The following is a 20400-nucleotide window of genomic DNA, read 5'->3' as shown; positions in this document are numbered from 1 at the left end:
CATGCTCCCTGGGCTAACAGTCTTGCTCTGGCTGGTGACTGTGAGCATGCTCCCTGGGCTAACAGTCTTGCTCTGGCTGGTGACTGTGAGCATGCTCCCTGGGCTAACAGTCTTGCTCTGGCTGGTGACTGTCAGCTTCTCTTATAATTTATAGCTCTACTGTGGCATCTAGTAGCCACAAGATTGCAGGAAAAATACAAAATATTGAAAAATATTAAACTAAATGAACATTTCTCTGACAATGGCACAAAGTATCAGGCCGTAGTTACTGAGCCGCCATAGTGATAGGGAAAGGGACAGTGAGGGAGTGTGTGTACCTAAGATGGGACTAGGTGAAGGCTGCAGAAAGTGCTAGGTGTTGTGAAAAGTAGGAGTGGTCTAGATTAAGTGGGCAGAGCCTAATGCGCCACCTGTGGCTACAGACTCCAGAGATGTTGATCTGGCACTTGCTTATTATCTTATGTACAAGTAATATCATTTGTTGTGAGAGATACATAGGGCATAAGTGAATTTTGCAATTGTATAATTAAATAACTTCTTACAAAGCTTTGGCCCCGGGGACGGCTCTATTGAGAAATGCGTTGTGAGAGTCACTATTCCCAGTATCTATTGAGTATCCGGTAAGAAAGGGGTTAAACTCCTTCAGAATATCTGTAGAACAGAGAAGAACATTTTGATGTTAGACACATCTCATTGTAACAAATATTAAAACTGACCTAAAAATGAATATGATGTAACCCTCCCACATTCTGCACCCCCGCGAGTGTCATAGGTCAGGCCCGCGGTGACCAGGTTATGGCTGGGGTGGCTATTATAATATAAGGAATTGTTATTATGAGACGACATGTCACCATTTTTCTCAATTGCATTTTTTAAATTGCATACTATTAAATAAATCTCTTGGACCTGATGATGCTGGAGTGTTTACTTAGAATTCATATGAAATTGACTGTATAATTGTTATGTTCTGCTACCAGAGCTAAGGAAAGAGAGGAGATCTGTCCCTACGATAGAACTCAGCTGAATCCCTACGATGTAACAGGGAACCTGATCCTGCGATCAGACCTGCTAAAGTCCTAAGCTAGTCTGTACGGAGACCTATAGATGTGGGGAAGGAATCCCTACAAGTACTAAGGACTGGGAGGAAAATGGGACACCTCCTAACAGAAACAGTAGCAGACAGACAAACAAACAAAATATAAAGAACAAAGAGGTCCGTAGACCAAGCAAACTAACAGAGTTAGATACAGAGCACAGGCTAGCTAGAAAGTAGTTATACAATGAAGTCCAGCAAAGCCAGAAGGGCGGAGCAGGATTAAATAGGCCAACGAGGTCATGTGACCAGCAAAGGAAAAAACCTAAGAGCAAGGTTCTAACAGTACCCCCCCTTCTAAGAGGATCCTCCGGATCCCCTAGGACCAGGCTTATCAGGAAATCTCCTGTTAAACGCTCTGATAAGTCTGGACGCGGAAACATCATCTGACCTCACCCAAGAGTTATCCTCGGGTCCGAAACCTTTCCAGGCCACCAGATACTGCAAACTACCTCTATACCGTCTAGAGTTAAGGATGCGAGAAATTTCATATTCCCCGTCCTCCACCACCGGAGGAACAGAGGCAGAGGCGTCACCATCCGACACAACAGCTTTTTTTAACAGAGAGACATGAAATACCGGATTAATTCTCCAGGAGGTAGGAACCTCCAACCTAACAGCAGATTGGTTGACAACCTGAAGCACCTTAAAGGGCCCTACAAACTTGGGACCCAATTTCTTAGAAGGAATCCTCAACCGCAGATTCCTAGAGGACAACCAAACCATGTCACCAACAGCGAACAAAACCTCCTGTCGTTTCCTATCAAAGTAGTCTTTAGATTTTCTGTTGGCCTCCTGAAGATTACCACGCACATCCGTCCAAACTCTCTCCAAATCACCGGAAAAATTCTCCTCCTCAGGCACGGCAGATCCCAACTTGGAGAACGACCCAAACGACGGATGTCTCCCAGAACAACAAAAAAAAGGCGAACAACCAGCAGAAGAAGATGTATGATTGTTCAGAGCAAATTCAGCAAGTGGCAGAAACTCAGACCACCCCTCTTGATTGTCTGCCACAAAACAACGCAAGAACTGCTCAACATCCTGGTTTTTCCTTTCTGTCTGGCCATTAGATTCAGGATGATATCCGGACGAGAACGACAGATGAACTCCCAACCTGTCACAAAAGGCACGCCAAAAACGAGCCACGAACTGAGGACCCCTATCAGAAACAATGTCAGTAGGAACGCCATGAAGTCTGACAATTTCCTTGACAAAGGCCTTAGCGAGAGTTTTAGCGCAGGGCAGTTTGACGAAGGGAACCAAGTGACACATCTTGCTAAAACGGTCCACGACCACCCAGATGACAGTAAAACCCTCAGAGGGGGGAAGGTCAGTTATAAAGTCCATAGCCAAATGTGTCCAAGGAGCACTAGGAACCTCCAAAGGACAAAGCAACCCCGCAGCAGGAGTATGTGAGGACTTAGATCTAGCACATATAGTACATTGACGCACCCACTTAATGACTTCCTTCTGCCATCCAGGCCACCAAAAACTGCGACCCACCAGTCTCTTGGTCTCAGAGATTCCGGGATGACCTGCCAACCGAGATTCGTGACACTCAATAAACAAATCTCTCCTAAAGGTCCCAGGCACAAACAACCTCCCATGAGGAGTGTTAGATGGGGCATTCTCCTGTGCTTTAAGAATCTCATCTTCCAAAACGGAGTCCAAAGCAGCTATCACAACACCTTCTTGTAAAATGTTCTCCTCTTTCTCAGCACCAACTATGGGAGAAAAACTGCGAGACAAGGCATCCGCCTTAACATTCTTAGTACCAGGGATGTAAGTAACGGAGAAATTAAACCGCGAGAAAAACAGTGCCCACCTAGCCTGACGGGCATTCAGGCGCTTGGCAGCATCAAGATATATCAGATTTTTATGATCCGTAAGAACCTGAACGGGAAATTCCGCACCTTCCAAGAAGTGGCGCCAGTGTTCAAATGCGAGTTTAATAGCCAATAATTCCCGATTACCAATATCGTAATTCAGTTCAGTCTCCGAAAATTTTTTTGAAAAAAAGGCACAGGGATGTAATCCATCCCCGTTATCCTGAGACAATACTGCGCCAACCCCCACCGAAGAAGCATCAACCTCAACCAAAAACGGTTTAGTCACATCAGGCTGCATAAGGATGGGAGCAGAGGTGAACCTCTCCTTGAGATACACAAAAGCTTCAATGGCCTCAGAAGACCACTGAACCGCATCAGCACCTTTCCTGGTGAGATCGGTCAGAGGTTTGACAATACTAGAAAAATTTTTTATGAATTTTCTGTAATAATTGGCGAAACCTAAAAACCTCTGTATCGATTTCAAACCAATAGGCCTAGGCCATTCCTGTACAGCTTGAACTTTAACCGGGTCCATCTCAAAACCTTCGCTGGAGATAATGTAACCCAAAAAACTAATTCTCTGTACAGCGAACTCACATTTCTCCAGCTTAGCAAAAAGCGAATTGTCCATTAATAACTGTAATACCTCGCGCACGCTCCGCCAATGAGACTCCAGATCCGGCGAATAAATCAAAATGTCATCCAAATACACAACCACATTTTTGCCGATCAAAGGTCTAAGGATGTCATTAATAAGATTCTGAAAAAATGCAGGAGCATTAGTAAGACCAAAAGGCATAACCAGATTCTCAAAATGACCCACAGGAGTGTTAAAAGCAGTCTTCCATTCATCACCCTCCTTCATGCGCAACAGATTGTATGCCCCCTTAAGGTCAATTTTAGAGAACCACTTGGCCCCCATTAACTGGTTAAACAGATCAGGAATTAATGGCAGTGGGTAAGGATTGCGTACAGTAATTTTGTTAATCTCACGAAAATCCAGACAAGGACGTAAACCGCCGTCCTTTTTTTTTACAAAAAAAAATCCAACCGCCACAGGAGACTTAGAGGGCCTAATGTGACCGGCGGCCAAACTTGTCTGTATGTATTCATCCAAAGCCTTCCTCTCAGGAATAGTAAGGTTAAATAAACGACTTTTAGGAAGAGTCGCTCCAGGGACAAATTCAATAGAACAATCATAGTCTCTATGGGGAGGCAAAACCTGCGATTCCTTCTCAGAAAAAACTCTCCAAAAATCCTGAATAGGAACAGGCAATTCTCCCCTATCCAAAGCTGCAATACGCCCGTTACAACACTTGTCATAACATTTATGGCTCCAGGATTTAATTTCATTGGTAGACCAATCCAGTACAGGATTGTGAAATTTTAACCAGGGCAATCCCAATATTACTGGAGAAGGCAAGTTATTCAAAACTACCAAATCCAATTTCTCATGGTGAACACCATTAATAGTGAGAGGAAATTCACAGACCTTGAGAGTAATATTCTTCAAAGGGGAACCATCCACAGAAACCACAGCAATGGGGGATGATAAAGGTTCGGGTTTTAAATTGAGTCTTTCCAAGAATCCCCCATCAATTACATTCAGAGTAGATCCACAATCAATAAACACCCGAAATTCCATTAATTTTTCCTGAGCAATCGTGGAAGCAGCTAAAAATACACCCTTGGAATTTAAACAGGCAATACGGGCATGACTGACCATTTTTTTTTCTTTCTTCATACGAAGCTCACAGCCTTTAATCAAATGACCAGATTTTCCGCAATAGAAACACAAGCCTTCAGAAAATCGACGGTCTTTTTCTTGAGAGCGAGGTGCCACCGATCCAATCTCCATCGATTCACCACTGTTAGTACACACATTCTCATAACCAGAAACTGACATAGCAGAGGATTTGCTCTCATTAACCCTTGCACGCAGTCTCCTATCCACCCGTATAGCTAATTGCATAGCCTGTTGCAAATCTTCAGGTGTAGGATAAGCAATTAGCAGGTCTTTAACCCTTTCATTGAGCCCAGCAAGAAATAGACTTTTCAGGGCAGAATCGTTCCACCCTGTTTGAGTAGACCAACGACGGAAATGAGTACAATATTTTTCCACATTACCTGATCCCTGTCTCAAACGTCTTAACTCAGTCTCAGCTGATGCGACACGGTCAGGATCATCATATAATAGTCCCAAAGCAGAAAAAAAACTATCCACTGATCTGAAGCATGTATCACTAGGTTGCAAAGAAAAGGCCCACTCCTGAGGCTCTTTGCGCAAAAGTGACATTATGAACCCTATGCGCTGGGATTCATCCCCAGAGGACTTGGGTCTCAAACGAAAATACAATAAGCAAGCATTTTTAAATGAAAAAAATTCTCGGTGTTCACCAAAAAATAAATCCGGCAAACATACCTTAGGCTCCAAGAAATGTGCTCCAGGATAGTTACTCACGTGCTGACGGAGCTCGGCCACCTCCAGAGAGAGTCCCTGCAGGCGATGAGCCAAATCCTGAACCGACACCATGATGGAACAGAAAAATCTTTCCTTAGAGAATTTGCAGGCTGGACTTACTGTTATGTTCTGCTACCAGAGCTAAGGAAAGAGAGGAGATCTGTCCCTACGATAGAACTCAGCTGAATCCCTACGATGTAACAGGGAACCTGATCCTGCGATCAGACCTGCTAAAGTCCTAAGCTAGTCTGTACGGAGACCTATAGATGTGGGGAAGGAATCCCTACAAGTACTAAGGACTGGGAGGAAAATGGGACACCTCCTAACAGAAACAGTAGCAGACAGACAAACAAACAAAATATAAAGAACAAAGAGGTCCGTAGACCAAGCAAACTAACAGAGTTAGATACAGAGCACAGGCTAGCTAGAAAGTAGTTATACAATGAAGTCCAGCAAAGCCAGAAGGGCGGAGCAGGATTAAATAGGCCAACGAGGTCATGTGACCAGCAAAGGAAAAAACCTAAGAGCAAGGTTCTAACAATAATTCTAATATAAAGATGAGCATTTTATGAGTTCAGATACAGAATGAGATATCTCAGGAGACCAAGAGTATTCAATCTCCACCAGCCAGTCTGACTGACCGCTGCAGCTTGTACTGAGCAGACTGAGATCTTAGCAGCAACAGGGAGGAGGACACTGAGAAACAGTTAATCAGGCAAGGTGGACGAAGATTCACAAGCAGCAGGGAAGAAAGACATTGAGGAATAGTCAATCACTTTAAGTGAATGAACTCACCTTTCTGAAGGTCAGAGAACAGACACTTCTGTCATTGATACTAAGAGACCACTTAAGAGATCCCCCCAGCTATTATCATAAGTAAGAGCAGCTCCCACTTTTAGTAGATCCAGCTTGTTTGAGAAGCTGTCAATCAGGCTAAGTGGGCAGTAATTCAGTAGCATCAGGGAGGAGGGACTCTGAGATCAATAAAGCTATATGGGTGGAGATAAAGCCGCAGTATCAGGGACAGTGAGGTGCTGTCAATCGAGCTAGATGGGTAGAGATTCAGCAGCATCAGGGAGGAGGGACTCTGAGGTCAATCAAGCTATATGGGTGGAGATTCAGCAGCAGTATCAGGGGCAGTAAGGTGCTGTCAATCGAGCTAGGTGGGTAGAGATTCAGCAGCATGGGGTAAGGATACTGAGATGCTGAAGAGATTGGAGTTAAACTTTCATACAGCATTATTGTCATGGCTCGGTTTGGGGATTAGATCTGGTGACTTGTTGGTCAGTTCTTCTGCTTGTTGAGCTATAGCTTTTTTTCTTCCCTGACCAAATGCTGATTGTTAATGTTTCCTTATTCTCCCATCTTGGTTTGCTCCTTTCCAGGTGTTTTCCCATTTTGGTTTGCGCTATCAGGTTCTGGGTGGGTCTTTATATAGTAACCCTTCTCTGCACTTCCTTGCTGGCTATATTTCCTTGTGAATGTACATTTAAGAGTTCCTGCTCTTTATCTTAGGGGTTTACATTGCTGGATAAACTCCAGTGTTATTCTTGCACTAAGTTGGTTTGCTTTTCCTCCCAGCACCTTTTCCTTTTACCACTGTTAGGTTATTGGGAGATCTGTCTTGTTCCTTTATTTTTGGTATTCCTTAACCTTTACCTTTTCACCTTATTTGAATGTGTCTTAGTTTCTCACATTGGGTTCTCATACCTCTCCTCGCACTTTCCTTTCCCCTTGTTGATAGGGTGTTGCTGCTTCCCCTCTGGTTCCTCAGGAGGTATGAGAAACCCCTCGACGGCCCTTTTGGGAGCCAGGTCCAAGGTGCTGTTTTTCAGTTGTGCGGCTAGGGCCTTTCTAGTCTGTAGTGTACAGGACTTGTTGGGTGTGGTGCGGCGTTTCCCTGGTGTGAGTGTGAACACGTTTATAACAATTATACCGCTATTCTGACTTGGATGCTTAAACTGAATACTCCAGAACCATCAGGTCCAATCGATCTATTTAGTAATGAATGCAGTTTAAATTGTGAAACCTGGTGACAGATCCACTTCAATGTCATCAGTTACAGATTACTGTACTTTACTTACTCGGTAAGGTGGTGACTTGGTCAAGAGTAGAATCCCCTCCAATGCTGAAACACATAAAAATAACACATCATTATATTCCCGACATTACACTGAATGGAGAATTTTAGTTCTTAAAATATTAATTCTTGAAAAATGAAACACTTTAATTGTGTATAGAGTCAGCACAGGTCTCATTTCTCCTATACCGAAAGCATTCCTATCTACCGTAAATCCTCCTCCATCCCGGCTTAGATCGCCAAATTTCACTGGAATGTGATAAACTTGTTCAATACTAAAACTGATTCTCCCTATAGTGTTACTACTAAATACTAATTGCCTGATTTCATGTTTGTAGTAATTATTATTTTCCTTAATTGCTTTACCTCCATGATAACCCACGATATTGTTTGATTACATCCAAGACGTCGCTGGGATTGGAGCCAATTCCATTACCGGCCTGTAATACATTATCAGACACATATATATATATATATATATATTAATAGTAGGAACATATTTTTGGTCTCTGCCTGGTAAATTGGGGCCTATAAGTGTACACCAAGACAAGTTCCCCATCCTTGATTTGCTGGAGAAGCAAATGCACAATTTCTCCATAGGTTACTACTAGAGATGACGATTCGTGACGCCCATTTTCGACCTCTAGACCGATTTCCTGTTGCAGTTGGACATCACTTCGGTGATCGCCTCCCTCACCCCTGGCATCTCCTGGGCACCTCTGTCCCTTCCTAGGCTTCATGCCATGTCATGATATGCGTCGCACCATGATAGAAGCGTCCAGGAGATGCCGGGCGGTGATGTCCTCGTGCAACAAAAAAATCGGTCAAAGCTGGATACAGCGAAACCTTTTGCTCATCTCTAGTTACTATTTATTACATTTACTAAATAATTCCTTCCGATTTCTTACCGTCAGAGAATCGCCAAGAGCTGCGACCACGTTAATGTCTGCTGGTCGAAGTCTGTGAACTGGAAAGAGATGAGAAATCATCATCAATCTCCATCTGTACAGAAGCGATGATGCTGATACAAGCCGATCAACAGCACAGAGAAGTGTGGACAAGTGGCCCAGGGATCGGGGCTTTACCTGAAGTGGGTTTTGTAGGAGATGCAGACAGGTCTGAACATGTTAATATGCTTCCTTGCACCTAAAACACATAATTAATACAAGCAATAAGTCAACTGTAAGAAGGTGACATTTATAAGTGGAAATCCCTCATGTTTGTTATTTCATTACTGGAATATTCTAATTCCACATCCACTTGTTTTCTAAAAATGTAGTTAAAGGGGTTGTCCAGTCAGAGTAATATGATGACCTATCCACAGAATATGTCATCAATATCAGATCAGTGTGGGTCCAATACCCGGCAATCCCACCGATCAGCTGATTGGATAGATCATCAATATATTTTGACCGGACAGCTCCTTTATTCTTGCATGGGTTGTCACCTTCCAGTACACATCATGATGGGGCCCACTCAGACTGAGCCCGCGCTCCACGTAAGTATTTATTTATTTTACTCACTTATATAGCACCATTACACTGTGTGCAGAATTATTAGGCAAATGTGTATTTTGATCACGTGATACTTTTTATACATGTTGTCCTACTCCGAGCTGCATAGGCTTGAGAGCCAACTACCAATTAAGTAAATCTGCTGATGTGCATCTCTGTAATGAGGAGGGGTGTTGACTAATGACATCAACACCCTATATAAGGTGTGCTTAATTATTAGGCAACTTCCTTTTCTTTGCCAAAATGGGTCAGAAGAGAGATTTGACGGGATCTGAAAAGTCCAAAATTGTGAGATGTCTTGCAGAGGGATGCAGCAGTCTTGAAATTTCCAAACTTTTGAAGCGTAATCACTGAACAATCAAGCGTTTCATGGCAAATAGCCAACAGGGTCGCAAGAAGCGTGTTGGCCAAAATAGGTGCAGAATAACTGCCCATGAACTGAGGAAAATCAAGCGTGAAGCTGCCAAGATGCCATTCACCACCAGTTTTGCCATATTTCAGAGCTGCAACGTTACTGGAGTATCAAAAAGCACAAGGTGTGCGATACTCAGGGACATGGCCACGATAAGGAAGGCTGAAAAACCACCACCTTTGAACAAGAAACATAAGATAAAACGTCAAGAATGGGCCAAGAAATATCTTAAGACTGATCTTTCAAAGGTTTTATGGACTGATGAAATGAGAGTGACTCTTGATGGGCCAGATGGATGGGCCAGAGGCTGGATCAGTAAAGGGCAGAGAGCTCCACTCCGACTCAGACGCCAGCAAGGTGGAGGTGGGCTACTGGTATGGGCTGGTATCATCACAGATGAACTTGTGGAACCTTTTCGGGTTGAGGATGGACCCCATAGAGAACCTGTGGTCCATCATAAAATGTGAGATCTACAGGGAGGGAAAACAGTACACCTCTGGGAACAGTGTCTGGGAGGCTGTGGTGGCTGCTGCACGCAATGTTGATCGAAAACAGATCAAGCAACTGACAGAATCTATGGATGGAGGCTGTTGAGTGTCATCATAAAGAAAGGTGGCTATATTCATCACTCATTTTTTGGGTTTTTTGTTTTTGCATGTCAGAAATGTTTCTTTCTAAATTTTGTGCACTGATATTGGTTTACCTGGTGAAAATAGACAAGTGAGATGGGATTATATTTGGTTTTTATTAAGTTGCCTAATAATTCTGCACAGTAATAGTTACCTGCACAAACAGATATCCTCCTAAGATAGCCAAATCTAAAAAAAAACACTCCAACTTCCAAAAATATTAAGCTTGGATATTTATGAGTCTTTTGGGTTGATTGAGAACATAGTTGTTGATCAATAATAAAAATAATCCTCTAAAATACAACTTGCCTAATAATTCTGCACACAGTGTAATTCCACAGCACTTTACAGTCATCAGCATCGCTGACCCCATCGGGGCTCACAATCTACATTCCCTATCAGTCTTTGGAGTGTGGGAAGGAACCGGAGAACCCAGAGGAAAACCACTGAGCCACCGTGCTGCCCTCATTTGGTATTATCTGCAAGAAGAGTCTTTACAGTTATCATTACACTGTGTCGTGAGATTTGTCTCCTGAATTTTTCACCCATTTTGCTCCCTATCTCTAATTTTCAGTTGGCTCTGAGCTAGTGGGTGTAGACTAGCTGCTATGATGTCTCCCATACACAGCACACACAGCGCATCTCTATGTAGCTTATGTTCAGAAGCAGGAGAATGGAGGATTTTAAACAGCAGTACTGAGCAGTGTACCTGTGAATCCAGCACTGGGGTGAGATAAAGCAATTACTAGAAAGCAGCAGCACAGAGAAAATTGTACAGCACTACTGCGCATTGTAGCACTAAGTCCAGCTCAGGAGGAATATAAAACACTTACTAGAAATCAGAAGCATGGAGGACATTATACAGCAGTGGTGAGCAGTGTATCTGTGAATCCAGCTCAGTGGGGAGACAATCACTGACTAGCACAATCTGTGTGTGTCTCTCTACTTCTACCTTTCACTCTGCTTCTTTCACCTCCTCCTACAGATATCTGTAGACAGCTATTAAGTCTTCTCTCAGTCTTCTCTTTAAACATTCTCAGATCCTTTAACCGTTCCTCGTAGGACATAGTTTGCAGTCTGCTCACCATCCTGGTCGCTCTTCTCTGAACTTGCTCAAGTTTTTCAATGTCTTTTTTAAAATGTGGTGCCCAGATCTGGACACAGTATTGTAGATGAGGTCTGACCATGTTTTACGGAAGAAAGCACTTGGTAGGTAATGCACAAGAAACACTTGGAACTCGTTGGGTTCATTCAAATAAATGAATTTTAATTGCTTATGAAATATCCAGAATAAATTACACGTTTCGGTCAATCAGACCTTCATCAGTCCTCTGGAATGTAACTGCATGCTGCAGCGCTATAGGGATATCTGCGATGTCCACCGCTCAGATATATGGCGCCGAAACGTCTCATTTATTCTGGAAATTCCATAAGCGATTAAAATTAATTTATTTGAACGAAGCCAATGATTGCAAAGTGTTTCTTGTGCTGAGCCCCTCTTTCACCTCTTTCAAAATAAAACAATAAGAAAAAAAATGAAATATACACATATTTGGTATCGCTGAGTACAGAATTGCCCAATCTATATATAAAAAAAATTAATCCGATCGGTAAACGGCGTAACGAAAAAAAAAAAAAAAACGCCATAATTACGTTTTTTTTGTCACCGCTACATTGCTTTACAAAACATTGTATCTACAGCAAAATTTATCAATAAAAATGTCAGCTCGGCACGCAAAAAATAAGCTCTCACCCGGCCCCAGATCCCGAAAAATGGAGACGCTACTGGTCTTGGAAAATGGCGCCATTTTTTTTTTTTTAAACAAATTTTGGATTTTTTTTTCATTACTTAAATAAAAAACAACCTATACATGTTTGGTGTCTACGAACTCGTAATGACCTGGAGAATCATAGTGGCAGGTCAGTTTTACCATATAGTGAACGTGGTAAAAAAAAACAAAAAAAAAACAACTGTTGAATTGCACTTTTTTTGCAATTTCACCTCATTTGAAAATTTTTTCCCGTTTTCCAGTACACGATATGGTAAAACCAATGGTGGCGTTCAAAAGTACAACTCGTCCCGTAAAAAAATCAGCCCTCAAATGGCCATATTGACCTAAAAATAAAAAAGTTATGGCTCTGGGAAGAAGAGGAGCAAAAAAAGAAAACCCAAAAACGGTAAATGGCCCGGGGGTGAAGCGGTTATGACAGTGTAATACTCACCGGGTCAGGAGTTGTTGTTGGATAAACATAGTTGCTGTTTTTCGCAGTCTTCACAAAAGGATCATCCTAAAAAAAATACAATATTCGATGATGATTATTCACTCGGTAGTTTTCAGGTTTTCTATAAAATCATCCAGCTGCAGCTTATAGGACGATCCCATCTCAATGCTGAGAAGTTCATAAAAGTTTCCTCGACTGTTTATCTCTTTATTCAGTTTTGAATCATTAATAAATGGTTAATAATCCTACCTCCGAGGGGCAGAAAATACCGATGTCCTCGTCCAGACCTTGGTTATCCGTCTTCTGTCCTACAGGTTCAAACTAAGAGAAAGAAAGAAATGTATTAACTTAGAGAAGGACCTTATGGAACGGCGGCCATCCTGCAGACGGCAAGGAAAATATCTACAAAATAATCATCGTAGTACAAACAGGAGGGAATAGAGGAAGGGTGTAAGTAAAACCGAAGTGTTGCTGGTTCATGTCATTTAACCCCCAGAAATTCGGATGAGACCCCAGTGACAGGGGCATCCCATCCTGATTCCTGGCAGTAAATTAAAAAAAATCTAATTTGTGAAGTTACCATGTTTTTCCACAAAGAACGCGCACCCTGAGCATGAGCCTTCTCTCCAAAATGGAAGCAATCAGGAGACATGTAGGATCTGTCAGGCACCCCTTCCTATACAGAACACAAAGGTAAGGGTTAAGTTCACATTTTTAATCCAAAAATATTCACAAAAGTTGGACAGAAGATTATCCCTTCTATCGTATATTTTCTACTGTATATAGAGGTGTTATCAGTCATTGTACAGGAGGAGGAGGTGAGCTGTGACATCACCTATTGTGAATGGTGGATCCTGTGTTATCTACTGTATAGAAAGGTGTTATCAGACATTGTACAGGAGGAGGAGGTGAGCTGTGATATCACCTATTGTGAATGGTGGATCCTGTGTTATCTACTGTATATAGAGGTGTTATCAGTCATTGTACAGGAGGAGGAGGAGGTGAGCTGTGACATCACCTATTGTGAATGGTGGATCCTGTGTTATCTCCTGTATATAGAGGTGTTATCAGTCATTGTACAGGAGGAGGAGGTGAGCTGTGATCTCACCTATTGTGAATGGTGGATCCTGTGTTATCTCCTGTATATAGAGGTGTTATCAGTCATTGTACAGGGGGAGGAGGAGGTGAGCTGTGACTTCACCTATTGTGAATGGTGGATCCTGTGTTATCTACTGTATATAGAGGTGTTATCAGTCATTGTAGAGGAGAAGGAGGAGGTGAGTTGTGATATCACCTATTGTGAATGGTGGATCCTGTGTTATCTACTGTATATAGAGGTGTTATCAGTCATTGTACAGGAGGAGGAGGTGAGCTGTGACTTCACCTATTGTGATTGCTGGATCCTGTGTTATCTACTGTATATAGAGGTTTTATCAGTCATTGTACAGGAGGAGGAGGTGAGCTGTGACTTCACCAATTGTGAATGGTGGATCCTGTGTAATCTACTGTATATAGAGGTTTTATCAGTCATTGTACAGGAGGAGGAGGTGAGCTGTGACATCACCTATTGTGAGTGGTGGATCCTGTGTTATCTACTGTATATAGAGGAGTTATCAGTCATTGTACAGGAGGAGGAGGTGAGCTGTGACATCACCTATTGTGAATGGTGGATCCTGTGTTATCTCCTGTATATAGAGGTGTTATCAGTCATTGTACAGGGGGAGGAGGAGGTGAGCTGTGACTTCACCAATTGTGAATGGTGGATCCTGTGTAATCTACTGTATATAGAGGTGTTATCAGTCATTGTACAGGGGGAGGAGGAGGTGAGCTGTGACTTCACCAATTGTGAATGGTGGATCCTGTGTAATCTACTGTATATAGAGGTTTTATCAGTCATTGTACAGGAGGAGGAGGTGAGCTGTGACATCACCTATTGTGAGTGGTGGATCCTGTGTTATCTACTGTATATAGAGGAGTTATCAGTCATTGTACAGGAGGAGGAGGTGAGCTGTAACATCACCTATTGTGAATGGTGGATCCTGTGTTATCTCCTGTATATAGAGGTGTTATCAGTCATTGTACAGGGGGAGGAGGAGGTGAGCTGTGATTTCACCTATTGTGAATGGTGGATCCTGTGTCATCTACTGTATATAGAGGTGTTATCAGTCATTGTACAGGAGGAGGAGGTGAGCTGTAACATCACCTATTGTGAATGGTGGATCCTGTGTTATCTACTGTATATAGAGGTGTTATCAGTCATTGTACAGGGGGAGGAGGAGGTGAGCTGTGATTTCACCTATTGTGAATGGTGGATCCTGTGTCATCTACTGTATATAGAGGTGTTATCAGTCATTGTACAGGAGGAGGAGGTGAGCTGTAACATCACCTATTGTGAATGGTGGATCCTGTGTTATCTACTGTATATAGAGGTGTTATCAGTCATTGTACAGGGGGAGGAGGAGGTGAGCTGTGATTTCACCTATTGTGAATGGTGGATCCTGTGTCATCTACTGTATATAGAGGTGTTATCAGTCATTGTACATGAGGAGGAGGTGAGCTGTGATATCACCTGTTACTGTATTATAAGGTGTCCCCTGTCATTGCTATCTTGTCTGAGATGATAATGAAACAACTGAAAAGTCTATTTGTACAGAACAGGAGGTGTGAGTTTTAGTGGTCAGTGTGAAAATTGCCGGACTCATATTAAATATAAAGATATTAAAATTAAAAATTGAAAGAAAAAAAAAACATCAAAAATGTAATTCACTCACAGTAAAAACCTTAAACCTTAGGTGATGTCCTGATGTCACATTCCCTTTAAGCTTTGTGGATCTTATAATACACTTACTTCATTTTTTGGAATTACAAGATGCTCTAGGAATGGCTGAATGACGACGGTGAAGTCTTCTTTGGTGTCGTACCGTCCGCTCTCCACCAGCTGGCGAGTTTGTTCCTGAAAGGAATTGAATGGCACAGATGATGTTTGTTATATTCCGCGGTGTCCCCGGCGTACCCGGCGAGCGTCGCTGTCAGCGCTGATACTTTCCAGGATTACTTACTTGGTATTGCTTGTTGAATAGTCTAAGAGTTGAAATTTCAGTCGATCCTTCTAGGTTGTTGACCACACAACTGCACAGGGCACTGCGGAAAGACACAGTTATAGCCTGTCCGGTCAATCATTTATATTTATTATTATATTAGAGTGGGGGTAGCACCCCCCAATAAATGGCTCATGTTATGCGAGCGGCCACGACATCCAGGAGTTACGCCTTGGAAGATAGAAATGTGTTCACGTCTTTGATTCTTTTGAAGAATTCTATGAATCCCAGAAAACAAACAAATAGATCCTTCACCAAGTCAAGCTGGAACTTCAACTTTTTGGGCGCTCCAATTGTTGGTCTTTTGTTAGGACAGACTATTAACCCTTCCCTGCTGTGGTTATTTTTACATTTATATGATTGTGGGTTTTTTTTTCTCCCCTTCTTCCAAAAGCCATAACTTTGCTATATTTCCGTCCATACAGCCATGCTGTATAATTGCTTGTTTTTTTCTGGGACGAGTTGCAGTTTTGAATGACACCATTTACCATACAATGTATGGAAAAAAAATCCAAATGCAGTGAAAGGGTGAAAAAAAACACGTTTTTTTTTTTTTTTTTTTTTTAAGTATTAATTGTAAAAATGACCCAGCTACACAATTTTCCAGGTCAGTACAAAAAACAAACTCGTATATTTTTCCTTTTATTTAAGTGGGGTCGGAGGGGAGGAATTGGAACGTTGTAAAAAAAAAAAAAATTAAATAAAAAACGTTGCCATTTTCTCAAAACCCCTCACTATTTTATTTTTCCGTCAGTATTTTGGAGATGTGTGGGGGCTTCTTGTTTGCACGGCGAGCTGATGATTTTAGATGTCTTGATCTAATTTTCAATTCATTTTTTTTTAGGATGGTTTAGCGACCGAAAAACAGCAATTCTGGAGTTTTGGTTGTTATTTCTCTTTATGGTGTTTAGATTTTTATGATGTTTTTTTTTAGATTTTGATAGATTGGACTTTTTTGGATGTGGCGATACCAATACCAAATATGTTGAATTTTTTTTCATTTATTTTCTTTAAACTGGAAAAAGGATTTGATTTTTTTATTTATTTTATATATTTTTTAAAAAAAATAGTTTTATTTTACTTTTTTCAGTCCCTTTAAGGTCAATGATTATTTAATCACTTGTTCGATATACTGAAATACTATAGTATGGACAGAAATGACACAGGCTGGACTTCATAGGAGGACGAAGATAACAGCAACAGGGGCGTTACAGGAAGCTGATGGGATCCAGGGAGGATTTATTGGGGAATGTTGTGGGGTCTGAACTCTAGAGCACCCCAAAAGCAACCCCTTCACCTTTGTTTGACAGATTGGTGGGCTCATAAGGTGCTGGGTATAGGCCAATGCATCATGGAAAACCCATTTAAAGCCCAGAAAATCGGACTTTAACATCTAGCATCTGACTTTTAGTAATATTCCAGTTGGTCTTTAAGTCCCCGGGTTCTTCCATACGTTAACCATTAATGATCAGAAGACGTCTGTAAATATCTGAGGTCTCGGTATCTTGTCTCCTTCAGGTCAGGGTTTTCAGAGATGACATTGAACAGTGGTATCCACCAAGTGATTAGCGCAGGTGCTGATAAGGAGCCATAAATATGTGCGATCGCACCGAGGTCCAGTCCTTGTGTTCTTGTCTCTTTTTACTTCACTCATCTTCTAGTTATGTCTCACACTTTGACCCCCGATATTGATGTATTTGTACATGAACCTGGATGATCTATAGATTTATCTATGCTGTTTATTGTATTTTCTATTATTGAGTTAATATATCTAAGACCCGAGGTGCCTATGGTTGAGCGATCAACGAGCAGACGGCTTTCTCTCTCCTTACGCTTCCATACACAGGCATGGTCAGCTCAGCTAAGAGAGGAATAAGTCACTGCCATACAACCCTGGCAGCAGCTTATCTCCTGGGTGAAGAACAGGAATGACAATTGAAATTCAACCAGCGCAACAGATGATGTCAGGGGGAGTTGGGAGGCCCCTGTGCACATTAGATGGTTTTCGGGTCAAGCCAAAATTGGAGGACTCATCCCATTATTGTGTATGGGACCTTTGGGCACAAGGGGATTCTTTAGACCATGATCAACTTTCATTGATGGCAGGTACTCAACTGAGCTGTTTATACACATTGGGTTTCATTGATTTCTATTGGCTGTAATGGGTCTCCTTGCTATTCTTCTAAAAATGTGATTCCCGGGTATCCGTTTCTAAGAGCTTCAATGGTAAGACCCCCATAAACATTAGACTACAGTGAGCAAAATCCACTGATATTAGTGGGATCGTCCAACCGTCTAATGTTTGGAAGGGACATGAGAGTCTAGAGAGGACAAAAGAATTTGGAGGGGACAGAAGAGCCTAGAGGGGACAGAGGAGTCGGGAGGGGACAGGGGGGCCTGAAAGGTCTGGAGGGAACAGAGTGGTCCAGGAGGGGGACAGGGGAGACTGGAAGAGACAGAGAAGTCTAGAAGAGACAGAGGTATCTGGAAGGGACAGAAGATTCTGGAGGGAAGAGAGGAGTCTGCAGGGTACCCGGGGGTCTGGAGGAGGCTGGGGTTCTGGAGGGGACAGAGTGTTCCGGGGGAGACAGATGAGTCTGGAGGGGATCAAGGAGTCTAGAGGGGACAGAGGGGGGTCTGGAAGGGACAAATGTGTCTGGGGGGAACAGAGGAGACTGGAGGGTACAGAAAAGACTGGAGCGGGCAGAGGGGTATGGAGAGGACAGTGGGGTTTAGAGAGTACACGGGTCTAGAGAGGACACTGGGGTCTGGAATAAGACAAAGGACTCTAGAGTGGACAAAGGGGTCTGAAAGGAACAGAGGAGTCAGGAGGGACAGAAGAGTCTGGAGGGGACATGGTGGTCAGGAGGGTCTGCAGGGCACTGGGAGTCTGGAGGAGAGTGTAGGAGACAGAAGAATCTGGAGCGGACCGAGAAGTCTGGAAGGGACAGAGGTGGTCTCGGGGAGAACAGAGGAGACTGGAGGGTACAGAAAAGTTTAGAGCGGACAGAGAGTCTGGAAGGGACAGAGAAGTTTAGAGAGGACACAGAGGTCTGGAGAGGACAAAGGTGTCTGGTGGGAACAGAGGAGACTGGAGGGTACAGAAAAGACTGGAGTGGGCAGAGGGGTATGGAGAGGACAGTGGGGTTTAGGGAGTACACGGGTCTAGAGAGGACACTCCAAGTCTGGAATAAGACAGAAAGGTTTAGAGAGGACACAGGGATCTGGAGTGGACACAGGGGTTTGGAGAGAAAACAGAGGAGTCTGGCAGCATTTTTCTCATAGAGAACACTGAAGTACTTGGCCCCTGTGTATGTGGGAGTCGGAAAGATAGTTTTTGACGGAATAATCATTTGGCCAAGAGCTGTCTAATGTGTATGGGCCTTTAGATGAGGTTGACCAATCTGGAGAACTTTTTCCCAAGCATTCCTGGTAACATAGACTTTCATAAGACTGACCTCATGAGTTGCTTTGGGCAGTGAGTTTTCTCATGATCGTAGAGTTCTTTCAGGGGCAAAATGTCCAAAATTGTCACCAGATTAACAAACAGCCTTGGTACCTGGGTCGGAAAATAAAAAAGTATGGATCAAAAATGGAACAAAAACTTATCTGCTCTCTTGCAACAATAATGGACAGTGGGAAATACCGTCATGGTGTTAACAAAGCAATTAAAATGCACATTGTGGCAGATATCCTGGCATAACATTGTCTGCTCCGGCCGCCATCACTATGCTGGACTAATTACATGGGGTTACAGGAATACATCCTACCTCCTCCTGCAGATAGTCCAGAGCCTCCTTAATGCGGAGGACAAAGTTTTCAGGAGTATGATAAGGCTGCAATAAAAAGAAATAAATAAATGTGTTATTTCTCACTTTATCACTTGTGACAGCAATAGAACAATGCACTGTATGACTACTGATTGTAAGACTTTATCCATAAGTACAAGTGGACATAAAAGAAGAGATACTTGGATATAGTAATTTAAATATGAAAAGCCAATAAATTCTGATGAAAGTTACAACGAACCCGAGACACTATATCATCCTGTTACATAATATCACATTCAATGAGCTACAAAGTCATTGCCAATGATAGATACCGATAGTCTAATGAGTGTTATCTCAAGGTTAGTGATCGATGTATATGTTGCACATTAAGGAAGACATCGCCCAGGTGTCAGCGTGCGCATGGTGTATCATGCGTGCCACTATATTCATGCTTGATACCATTATCAGTGAGCGGATAGGGAGCAGCGTGCGTGGCATCTACATAAATAAAGTAGAAATAACGACATGCAATACATTCCTAATAATGGAGCATAGTCCTATTTCCCCTATTACTGGAAGTCTTATTAAAAAAATAAATAAAACATTAAAAGTTAATCATCTACACCTAAAAATAATGTAAAGCTCCATCAAAAAAATTTAAGGGTAGATTTGTACCATGACTGTCATTTCAGGTGAGTTTTCAGAATAAGCTGTTGTGTGTGTATGTAAAGAATTACACTATTTATGGTCATTATGTAACTTTTATCCTTCAGGTTTTTCCCCTCTACAAGCTGTGTCTCAAATTTTAAGCTGTCTCTGAGTTAGTGGCTAAAGACTGTTATGATTTCTGCTATACTTTGCACATAAGGACATGAGAGATTCCTGCTCTTCTGTCTCTTTGTAGCACAGGTTCGCAATACTGAACAGAGTAGCTGTGAATCCAGCTCTGAGGGTGAGATAAAACACTTTCTACAAAGCAGCAGCATGTAGGATATTATAGGACAGTACTGAACAGTGTAGCTGTGATTCAAGCTCTGGGGTGAGATATAACACCACAAAGTAGCAGCATGGAAGACATTATACAACAGTACTGAGCAATGTAGCTGTGAATCCAGTTCTGGATGAGCTAAAACACTTACTACAAAGCAGCAGGGGGGCATTATGCAATAGTACTGAGCAGGGTAGCTGTGAATCCAACTCTGGGGTGAGATAAAACACTTTCTGAAAAGCAGCAGCATGGAGTATATTATACAACAGTACTGAGCTGGGTAGCTGTGAATCCAGTCCT

At 42.4% G+C, this 20400-nt stretch overlaps 1 protein-coding gene across 1 annotated transcript in view; it reads right to left on the bottom strand.

The window, feature by feature from the left end:
* PLB1 (phospholipase B1) overlaps positions 1-20400 on the bottom strand; it is a 147350-nt gene that overhangs the window by 81584 nt on the left and 45366 nt on the right. The window contains exons 23-34 of the mRNA XM_073671780.1: positions 19113-19178; positions 18801-18901; positions 15304-15385; positions 15093-15197; positions 12825-12920; positions 12494-12565; positions 12245-12310; positions 8552-8612; positions 8375-8433; positions 7833-7906; positions 7471-7514; positions 543-651 (exon numbers count right to left, since the gene is read on the bottom strand). Of these exons, the coding sequence (XP_073527881.1) occupies positions 543-651; positions 7471-7514; positions 7833-7906; positions 8375-8433; positions 8552-8612; positions 12245-12310; positions 12494-12565; positions 12825-12920; positions 15093-15197; positions 15304-15385; positions 18801-18901; positions 19113-19178 (935 nt within the window). The remainder of the gene's footprint in view (positions 1-542; positions 652-7470; positions 7515-7832; positions 7907-8374; positions 8434-8551; positions 8613-12244; positions 12311-12493; positions 12566-12824; positions 12921-15092; positions 15198-15303; positions 15386-18800; positions 18902-19112; positions 19179-20400) is intronic.

This window comes from Phyllobates terribilis, unplaced genomic scaffold (assembly GCF_046119375.1).
Source record: "Phyllobates terribilis strain yellow unplaced genomic scaffold, ASM4611937v1 Scaffold_3__8_contigs__length_932513732, whole genome shotgun sequence".
NCBI classification, from domain to species: Eukaryota; Metazoa; Chordata; class Amphibia; order Anura; family Dendrobatidae; genus Phyllobates; species Phyllobates terribilis.
The sequence above is the reverse complement of the archived record's forward strand: the minus strand, read 5'-3'. Positions and strand labels throughout refer to the sequence as shown.